This window comes from Hydra viridissima, unplaced genomic scaffold (assembly GCF_058129835.1).
Source record: "Hydra viridissima isolate aposymbiotic clone 2 unplaced genomic scaffold, HvirCarnegie_v1 scaffold_1, whole genome shotgun sequence".
Taxonomy (NCBI): Eukaryota; Metazoa; Cnidaria; class Hydrozoa; order Anthoathecata; family Hydridae; genus Hydra; species Hydra viridissima.
Window position 1 is genome coordinate 40,862,956 of NW_028324300.1, and position 10,894 is coordinate 40,873,849.

The 10,894-nt window shown below is 28.9% G+C and overlaps 2 protein-coding genes and 1 pseudogene across 2 annotated transcripts; all 3 read right to left on the reverse strand.

Moving 5' to 3' along the window:
* Positions 1–822: 822 nt before the first annotated feature.
* Positions 823–1,403, reverse strand: LOC149895034 (uncharacterized; annotated as a pseudogene).
* A 516-nt stretch (positions 1,404–1,919) lies between these two features.
* On the reverse strand, positions 1,920–3,133 carry LOC145181551 (uncharacterized). Its single transcript, XM_090080467.1, has 4 exons — positions 2,645–3,133; positions 2,452–2,516; positions 2,086–2,180; positions 1,920–1,960 (listed from the first exon to the last, which is right to left on the reverse strand). Exons 1-4 carry the CDS (start codon positions 2,852–2,854, stop codon positions 1,920–1,922), a joined length of 411 nt encoding a protein of 136 aa, XP_089936593.1. The 5' UTR covers positions 2,855–3,133.
* An 820-nt stretch (positions 3,134–3,953) lies between these two features.
* On the reverse strand, positions 3,954–6,260 carry LOC145193973 (uncharacterized). Its single transcript, XM_090067875.1, has 2 exons — positions 5,229–6,260; positions 3,954–4,928 (listed from the first exon to the last, which is right to left on the reverse strand). The coding sequence occupies exons 1-2, from the start codon at positions 5,998–6,000 to the stop codon at positions 4,540–4,542; spliced, it is 1,161 nt and encodes a 386-aa protein (XP_089924001.1). The 5' UTR covers positions 6,001–6,260; the 3' UTR covers positions 3,954–4,539.
* Between the last annotated feature and the right edge of the window lie 4,634 nt (positions 6,261–10,894).

Below are 10,894 nucleotides of genomic sequence, written 5' to 3' on the forward strand. Positions count from 1 at the left end.
ATTTATAATTCGGTATAAACTGGTTGTCAAATGTTATAATTTATTTTATTTTTATGCCCAAACGTAAAATATAACATTCGGTAATAATTTAAAATAAATATTTCCTTTTAAAACGCAAGATTTGTATTTTTGGTTGGTATTATGTCGGCATATGACATTGGGCCAACATAAACAAAAAGTATGTGCTATCTGGGTGCTTAATGCAATTACATTTTCCCTTGATACAACTAAATAGAAATTCAATCAGTTTTAAGTAAAATATTCATTTTTAATACTTGGTCGCATAACCTTTTGCATTAATAACCGCTTGGCATCTGTGGGGCATGCTTTCAACTAGTTTTTTTAGTAAGCTAACTTCCAGTGAATTCCAACCTTTTGAAAGTGTCAAAAATAATTCATCTTCATTAGATGGTTTTCTGTCTTTTAGATTAGAATCTAATATAGACCACAGGTTCTCTATTGGATTAAGATCAGGAGGTTGTGCCGGCCACTCAAAGGTAGGTATACCAGCCTTTTGTATACATCTTTTATTTTTTTTGCTGAATGCTTTGGATCATTGTCTTGCTGAAATATATAGTTTTCATCTGGAAATAGATGTGCTATACTAGGTTTTAGTTGGTGAACTAAAATATAATGGTACTTATGCTGATCCATAATTCCTTCAACTCTGTACAGGTTTCCCACACCATGAGCAACAAATGCACTCTAAACCATTGTTTTTTTGTCATGTTTTACTGTGGCACGTGTGCACTCTGGGTTTTATGGTTCACTTTTTTTTCTCCAGATACTTTCTAGATTACCATATTGTACCACAAAAGGTGATTAATCTGTCCATATGATACATTTCCATTGATCTAAAGTCCAGCTTAAATGATCTCTGCACCATTTTAATCTCTTAACACAATTTTTCTCGTTTATAAAAGGCTTTTTTGTTTGCCACCTTGAAGTAAACTCTTCACCTTTCTTTATTCTTGCAACAATTGTATTGTTACATAAGTGTTCAAGGTTTAAGTTTTGCTTTATCTGACTCACTGATATCCTACGATTCTTTATCACTTCCCTAACAATCAATTGATCTTCTCTTTCTGTCATTTCTTCCTGACCCTGACTTTCTGCTAATTGAATTTTGAGAAATAAATCTGGACACAACTCTTTGAACTGTAGATTTTCCACCTCCAACTTGTTTGGAAGTTTTAGGCAAAGACCAATCTGCATTTGAATTATTCTACCTTAATCAAAGTCTGAAACGCGTTTTTTCCTAAATTGGTAAATATGAATTTTAACTGATAAACAAATGATAAACTTCAAACTAAATACTAAAGTACCAAAAGAATGAATGTCTTATACCTATTTAATGGTTGAATATTTGTAGTAGCAAAATCAAAAATATCTAACTTTGCCATTGTTGAAAATTTATTTACATTTTCTAATTACATAAAATTGCCAAAAAAAATAAATTAAATAAAATAACATAAATTTTTTTGAGTCAAAATATCATTTTGAAAAGTTAAAAATAACTTTACTTTGCAAAAAAAACTATATAAAATCACATGTAACACTTTATAATGAGGAAAACTTTAATGGGAAATAAAAATTATAATGTTTAAGATATTCTTTTTTAATTTTTGTTAAATTGCTAGTCCATCTCCTTTTTTTTTCAATTTCTTTTTATTTTAAATATTAAAATAATGTAAATATGTTAAGTATTCGACGTTGAAAGCCAAAAATATTTTAAAATGTTATGGTACAATCAACTTTACTTTATTATAAAAAATATATAACATTTTTGGAGTCTACCCGACTCTCACGAATTATATACAGAGTCTACCCGACTCTGTATATAATTCGTGAGCCGTCGATGCACAAACTAAAATATATATATATATATATTTCAACCAATCTGAAGAGTAAAAATAAAATTACAAAATGGACCAATATGTTTTCGTTAAAAATTTATACCCTTTTAAAATGCTTACAAACAAAAAATATATTAAATGGAAAACATAATAAAATTAACATTTGAGTTTGTCCTACGTATAAAAAAAAAGACAAGGTATAAATGAGCATTAAGTTTTAAAAACATACCTTTTATTAATTTGTATAGGTTGGTTTGTCGAAAAGACCTCTTGCCTTTTCCACCTGCCATATTAAATTTCGCCATGAATGAATTTGTCATCAAACTAAAATTATTAAATACTGCATATAAATAATACCTAAATGTATATTTAAATTTAGCTATACTAACAGTATATTGTTTTACTTATCATGTATTACTTATTATTATATAAAGATAAGTATACAGTTCATTAGTGTACTTCAGACAGCAGTCATATCTTAAAGCTTTATACTTTGGCACTATGGTGTAATGACTTGGTAGAGCCACGAGTTAGATGCGCATTATATCGTTATAAACCTTAAAAGAGTATTAATGGAAATGGAGTTTTACGCTACCTCTTCATCACAGCAAGCACAAGTTTTTCACAGCTCTTACCACCAATCTTTTTAAGTCTTTGTTTCTAATAGAAATAAATCAATGGAAATAAATGAAAAAATGGTTGATACTTAACTTGGTGTAACAATATTTTATTGCAAAGAAAACATTTTGAAATGAATAAATTCTGTTAACTAGTATTTAATAACATACCACAGAGTTACTAGAAGAAACATTATCAAAGGATGAATCAAACTTGTCAAACTCTATTAAGGTGTCCATTTCAGTTATTATTTCCTTATCTACGTTTCTCTCTCTTAAACTGCATTTTCCACATCCTTGATTTTTTATCTCAGTCAAGAGATGCAACACACGATATTGAAAGTCTAAAGAAATTTTCGTTAAAATTACTTTACGTGACATTTAAAAGTCTAAACAAAACTATGTAAATAAATTATTTACCTTACAAATTTAAAACATGTTAATTAAATTAGTAATGCCACATTAAAGTACTTCACTGTCTATTAGTTTTTCTCAGATTTAGGGTTAGATAAGTAAGGCTGCTTTATAGTTTTATAAATCCAATATTGGGTTTCATGCAGGTGATTATTGGATAAAATTTATTTTGACTTACCTCATGATTCCAATGATAACTTTTTGGAAAACTAATGTAAACTAATATGATATAAAAAATATATAAGCTGATCTTTAAGCAACATATTTAGAGTTATGATTGCAATTTACAACAACCATAGCCTTGTTTTTAATTAAAGACTTACCAGCTTGAGATAACGGGAATTCATCATATTTGTTCTTTTTATTTGAAGCTGATAAAGAATATTTGTTAAAATCAATCTTTACACTATCACAATCACTCTCATCATCATTGATTATTTTTTGACCTACAGGAGACAAGCATAGAGAATGTTTCAATTTCCTTGGCAGCAAAAGTTTCTTTGAAAATAAAACTTTTATATGTTAAAACTTAAAACAACTTTTTTTCTAATGTATCTCACAAAATTTTTAACATTTATTACTTCAACAAATATTAGTTTTATAGGTTAAATAGACTTCATTGATATGGTTTTAACACCAGCCAATACTTCTACCTGAATATTTATGAAGACACTTACTTTTTTGAGACAAGCCATCACATACATACATACATACATACATACATACATACATACATACATACATACATACATACATACATACATACATACATACATACATACATACATACATACATACATACATACATACATACATACATACATACATACATACATACATACATACATACATACATACATACATACATACATACATACATACATACATACATACATACATACATACATACATACATACATACATACATACATACATACATACATACATACATACATACATACATACATACATACATACATACATACATACATACATACATACATACATACATACATACATACATACATACATACATACATACATACATACATACATACATACATACATACATACTCACACACATACGTACACACATATGCTTAGCTTGAAATAAAGGCTAAGTTTTCTACAAACAACTATAACACTTTCTAACAGGCACTACAAGAATTTACTAAAAATAAAAGAATATTTTATAACTTAAGATCTTTCTATGGCATGCAGCAGTGGGAATATTGAATATCCTCTTTCTTCTGGTAAACATACACACTTTCTGATGGGCTTAGATTTGTTCAGTTGTTTAATTTGACCTTTCTAGGCATGCACTGTTTTTAACAGGAAAATGTTAAATATTTTTGACTCAACAGGGTTCACAAAAACATTATCTAAATAGCACTGACTAAAAACATCACACTTATAAATGTCATCTGTAAGTTTTTGCAATACAAAATCTATTGATCCATCTTTTAGGTAAAAACACTTGTCTTTCTTGTTGGCAGAAACCTTTGTGCATAAAGTTTTATGATTTAGTTTTGGAAAACAAAGACCATATTCTAAATCTCTCTTGGCAATTTGATTAGTAGGATTCTTAGAACGCCTTACAAAACGCTTTAAGTGCTGTAAATGATTCTCAAATGGGAAGCACGAGATGTCATTTAGTTAAAATTCTTGACATCATCACAAATGTGTAGAAAATCATGCACATTATAAACTATGAAAGTATTACCATAGAATATTTTGCTATTTTGTACAAAATAAACAAGCAAACCTCTAGCGTAATCTAAATGCATATTTCTTTTTTCTTCATTTGAATTAAGTAGAATACTAATGGCAATACTCAGCGAAAGGAAATGGATATAGGCATTTTTTGAAATAATATTTCGCAGTACAACAGGTCCTAGGTAAAGCAAAAACTGACGAAACTCAGTGGCTTTCCACCTGTCTAATTCGCATAACGATCTTGGTTGTCTTGAAAACTCAGTGGGCAAACATCCATTAAGTTTAATGAAATTATTTAACACTTCTGTTCTTTGAAGATGAGAAAGCTTACCACAAGGACCTTTTTGCATATAGCTAAGAATCCTCCGAACAACACCTAAGCACACCAAGTGCATATAATCTAAAACAAAAGATTTTATGCATAGTATACCAATAGTTAACAAAGGAGTGATGCCTTGTTGATGAGAATCATAGCCATTATCTCTAAAAACTGTTTCAGTTCTAGCTAGAAAGAGATTTTCATTAAAAACAACACAACCATTATAAGACCCATTAATAACACATCTTTCACATGAGCTATATCCACAATGTCCAATTATGCGCTTTAAAAAACATCTAGCGGGAGTATCACAAATAAAATTTAGAATTTCCACTGCTCTCTTTTGATCATCTATAATAATACCATTTTCATTTAATTCCTTGTATTCTTTGATAAAATCCTCCAAGTAGTCATCTAGAGAATCAGGTATTCCTGTTCCACAAAAAATTTCAACAGTAAATATATCAAGACCATCAAAAGAACAAAGAATTGGCCATAACTGAGTACTGGATGATTTGAAAAGAGGAATTCCATCTATATTAATAGATAAACGTATAGTCTTAATATTTTTAGTGTCGGGTGCTCCATTGAATACTTTCAAAATACCATTGAGCAATTCAAAGTAAACATACTCACCACCACACTTTTTAATGGTAGAGACTTTCCTAGGTGTTTTTATCAGTGTGCGGACATCTTTTGGAACATTCAACCCTGACTTTTGTAAGATAGTTAACAATTCATTAACAGAAGAATGAGACCATTGATTTTTAACCACACAAGATGCTAATTCTTTCCATAGATTAAACTCTTTAACAGTCTCCTCAATGTCTTCTATATCTGAATAACTTTCTCTGGTATCATTAAAATTACAAGAAAAAATTTCACCTTTAAAGTTATCTGTATCACTTAATATGGTATCAGATTCATTTAAACTTATATCTGTGTTTATTATTTCAATGTTTGGGTCTTCAAAGTTAATGTGATATTCATTGTTTTCAACTTCATCAACATTCTGTGTAATAGACGATAAAACTTGTCTATTTATTCGTTTCCATACATTAACATAACTTTCAGACATTTAAAATAAATTTTTAATAAAAATTAATATGAATTAAGTTTCTATGGTGTGGTTGATTATTTACTTTAGTAATAAAATAGAAATAAAAACAGTTTTAAATTAAAAACACTCCTGTAAATTTAATAACTTAATTTTACACGAAAATAATACAATCCGTTGGTTAAATAAAAGATACGATGTTGATTCAAATAATTTTACCTTAAAAAAATTGATTCGCCTAATCAAAGTTCACGCCATCATGAGCACATGCTTACATAAAGTTAAAAGAAGTGCTGTACTTTATAAAAAAAACTGCATCTAATTAAAAAAAAAACAATATAGAAATCCTTTAAAATTTACTATCAAAAAAACGTTTATGAAAAAACGTTTTTAAAACGTTTTCATTGGTTCTTTAAACGTCCGACCGTAAACTAACGGAATTAAAATGTATTAAAAACGTCCTGTGCTTACTGGGTCATAGTATATGTAAAAATATGTGAAAGTGTACACTAAACTTTTTTATGCATAAACAGTTTTGTTGATTTATTACTTTTTTAAGGTTTAGAAAAAATTACTGTAAGAAATATTAAAAAAAAAAGATTTATTTGAAATATTTTAAATAGTTAAGCATGCTCTACGCTACAAATTTGCGTTTGCGATTTCCCTTTCTTAAATCAAGTCCAAGAGCATTTACAACAGCAATTGCAGTAGTTACATCTTACTCATCCTGAAAAATCCCTCTTATAGCATTTTTAAACATCTCAGAGCGACATGGCGATAAATTGGGTCTACCTTATTCACGCTGCTTAAACAGAATATGAGTTTTTAATTCCTCATCTGTAAATAGTTTTCGAACAACACAGATAACAAACTTAGTAACTTCCGTATTTCTTTCTCCAATTACGATGAAATCTTCATCATTAAACATTATTGGTTCATGGTTGCGTCATCAGCTACAGAGATAACTTTTTCTTATTTTAATAGCTTTTTTGTAGACTTTAACTCAAGCAATATATATTTTTGGATCTTTAATTGTTGCTTTAGAAGATCATTTTGTAAAAGAACATCACTTATTGGAAGAGGCTTTGTGACTTTTTTCGGAATTTCGTTTATTTGTGTATCCAATTCTAGATCAATACTTGACAACGAATCATTAGATTCTTCATATTTCATATCTGTTTGATAAATAGACTTCTGATTCTTATTTGATGGAAGGGACTCGTTGATTGATTTGTTTAGAAAACTAAATGAATCATTCACTACATCAAAACCTTTTGATATTTTAAGTTCAAACCTGTTTTTGTAAACTTTCATGTCTTTCGTATACCTCGACTTTGAAATTACTATTGCCATAATGTCAGGCTTCAGCATTATCTCCTGCTTTTCGGTCACATCGTTAAAAGATAAACTATTTGGAAACAGTGTTGAATTGCTTGATATAACTTCATATTGATTGTCATCTTTAAAAATAGAAGATAAAACCCTGCCCCCCTACAAAGCATTCAATATACTTGTCAACAGGTTTATGCTCGCGTGACGATTTTTAATAAGTTTTCATTGAACTTCCTTTAAAAAAAAAGGAACTAGACTTGTGAAAAAAGATGCTCTGAAGCAAACTAACTTTTAATGTCAACAAAAAGTCTAAACAAATTTCTAAGTGAACAGTATGAATGTATGAAGCTTTTTTTAAAATTTTTTAATTAACTATATATATATATATATACACTGTGTGACAAAAGTTATCGTACACTTTAAAAAAATTATTAACTCTTAATTTAGAATAAAAGAAATGCAAGGAACAAGTTAAAAACTGAATAAAAACTATTTGATTTATAATTATTTAAACAAAAATTGAAAAAACAGAACAAGAAAAAAATTTTATTTTAATATCTTGATGAAAAAGCAAGAAAAGTAACAAAAAGGTGACAAAAGTTATCGTACGCTTTCAAAATAGTACACTTTGATAAATATTATAGGAACTAAACTTATATTTTAGTATCGTGTATTTTGTCCTTTAGCTTTTACAACAGCAGCAAGACGTCTTGGCATTGATTCAACGAGTTTTTTTGTAATAGACGGATCGATTGATTCCCACGTCTTTACAATTTGGACTTTTAATTGTTCAATGGTGTTTACACCTGTTCTATCTATTCGTCTATCGATTTCATCCCATAAATGTTATATTACATTCAAATCAGGGCTTTGAGGTGGATGATTTTGTATGTCCCAACCTTTTTTTTCCATAAACTCCATCACATCTTTGGCCTTATGTTTGGGATCGTTATCTTGAAGAAAAACGAAGTCGTCACCAATACCAAGATTACGTGCTGATTGTTCAACATTTTCTTTAATAATACGTTTATAGTAATGTTTATCCATGTTTCCTTCAATAAATACTAACTTTCCAACACCTGCTGCCGACATACATCCCCAAACCATTACTGATCCATTTCCGTGTTTAAATGTTCGGACTGCAGTTCCATTTTCTAAGCAATTTTTTGAAGAACGCCATACACGAATTCTACCATCAGATCTTTTTACATTAAATTTTGACTCATCTGTCCATAAGACTTTATTCCAGAATGAGTCTGGCATATCAATGTACGTTTTAGCATAGTTTAATCGAAGCTTACAATTTTTATCACTAATACAAGGAACCTTTCTTGGAACGCGACTCACTATTCCTTGTCTTTTAAGACTTCGAATGACTGTTTTTGGACTAATTTTAACCCCCAAATCGTTTTCTATTTTGCAAGCTAAAGTTTTGGCACTTACAAAACGATTTTTCTTGATTGTGGAAGCTAAGTTTCGTTCAGCACGCTTATTCAGTTTTTTTGGACGACCACTTCGGGGCAAATCAGCTAATTTTCCTGTTTTTTTTGAACTTGTTAATAATTGAAGAAACTGTGGATTTTTTAGAATCAACAATTTTTGCAATACAATTTAACGATTTTCCTTCATTCCAATGCTTAATTATTAGCTTACGAATTTCTACAGTGGTCTTAACCCGTTTCGAGCTCATTTTACTTTTTTTTAACCAAAAAATTCATTTAAAACAATTGAAAATAATCTTAAAGTGTTTATAGTTTACTTTATTTTCAAAAATGTATGAAAAATGGTGGACATAACGGTTTGGAGTTAAATAAATATTAGTGTACGCCAAGTGTACGATAACTTTTGTGATCATCTTTAATGTACTTTTTTCAAATTTTGAGCCTAATTTTAATGTTATTTCAATATAAATTCCAAAAAATTCATAAATTAACAAAATAAATACTATTAAAAAAAAAATTATAAATAATTTTCATTAAATATAGCAGAAAAATTGTGTCTATATTGAAATTACTTTTTTTTTCTTAGCGTACAATAACTTTTGTCACACAGTGTATATATATATATATATATATATATATATATATATATATATATATATATATATATATATATATATATATATATATATATATATATATATATATATATATATACATAGAGTACTGTGAATAAGTTTTAGCCAACCAAAAGTTTATAATTATTTTTGATTTTATCGTAAAAAATACTATATAAAAAGTCAGATTTATAGACTTATTACAAACAAAAATATCTAGAAATAATTTAATAAAATATGATACAAAAAGAAAAAACAATTAACACTTCGTATGTCCGCCTTTTGCGTTAATCACAGAAGCGAATCTCCTTGGAATTGATTCATATAAATTTGTAATGACATTTTATGGAATATTGTCCCACTCTCTTTTTAACATTTGAAAACATTCTTCGACGTTTTTGGGGTTATATTCAGCCTTTTTTTTTATCCAAATAATCCCAAACATGTTCAACAATGTTCAAATCTGGACTTTGAGGAGGCCAGTTCATTATTTCGAGAACTCCCTCCTCACACATGTGCTGTAAATATTTTTTGGCCACTCCGGAACAATGTTTGAGATCATTGTCTTGCTGTAGAATGAAGTTATTACCAATTAGTTTCATTCCAGATGTTATTGCATGATGTCTTAAAATTTCTTTATACTGTTCTTCTGTCAGTTTGCCATCAATTCTGATTAAATCACCTATTCCAGATGATGAAATACAACCCCAAACTAAAATAGAACCTCCCCCATGCTTGATTATTGGATGTAGACAATCAGGGCAATAAGCCTCTCTTACCCTTTTTCTTACATACTGTCGTCTTCTGCTACTGAGCAATTCAAATTTTGATTCATCTGTGTATAGTACACGGTTTAACATTCCTTGCGTCCAATTATTATGCTGTTTTGCATATTTATGTCTTTTTTCTTTATTGCTACGACTTAGTAAAGGCGTTCGAACTACAACACACCCTCTTAACCCAGCTTTTAGCAAATGTCGTCGAATGCAAGATGAGGAAACATTTGTCCCAGTCGCAGCCTGAATGTCTTGGGCAAGTTCACTGGAGGTTTTTTTTCGATTTCGCAGAGATACATTTTTAAAAAATACTTTATATCATTTTTTGTAAGCTTTGGAGGTCTTCCACTTCGAATTTTATCCTCAAGAGTTCCCGTATTTTTTAAATTTTTTTTATAATTTCTCTAATGGCTGTCCTTAAATATTTTGTTTTTCGGACAATTTGTCGTTGAGAATAACCTTCTTCATGAAGCACGATAATTTTTTTTTACTTTCCAGAAGTGGAGTGTTACCCATTTTATTACTTAAATAATAATAAAAATAATAATACAAAAAAAAAAAAAAAACGTAAATTAGTAGAAGTTTCGCTCTTAAAAAAACAAAAAATAATAATAAACACACAGTATCTAGGAAATATCTTTGTAAACTGTATTATCATCTAATATGAAGCCTTCACAGCAATAAATAAACAAAGATGCAAGAGCAAACTAAAAACAAATGAGCAGATAGGAATTGGGTTTAGATCAGCATA

Excerpts from the sequence above, each read along its gene's own strand:
- LOC145193973 (XM_090067875.1), bottom strand. The coding sequence starts at position 6,000 with ATGTCTGAAAGTTATGTTAATGTATGGAAACGAATAAATAGACAAGTT. Across the intron at positions 4,929-5,228 it reads TCTAAATTTTATTTGTGATA|TTTCTCATCTTCAAAGAACA; the intron begins CTCCCGCTAGAT and ends CTTGTGGTAAGC.
- LOC145181551 (XM_090080467.1), bottom strand. The coding sequence starts at position 2,854 with ATGTCACGTAAAGTAATTTTAACGAAAATTTCTTTAGACTTTCAATAT. Across the intron at positions 2,517-2,644 it reads TTTCTTCTAGTAACTCTGTG|AAACAAAGACTTAAAAAGAT; the intron begins GTATGTTATTAA and ends TATTTCTATTAG. Across the intron at positions 2,181-2,451 it reads GTGCTTGCTGTGATGAAGAG|TTTGATGACAAATTCATTCA; the intron begins GTAGCGTAAAAC and ends TAATAATTTTAG.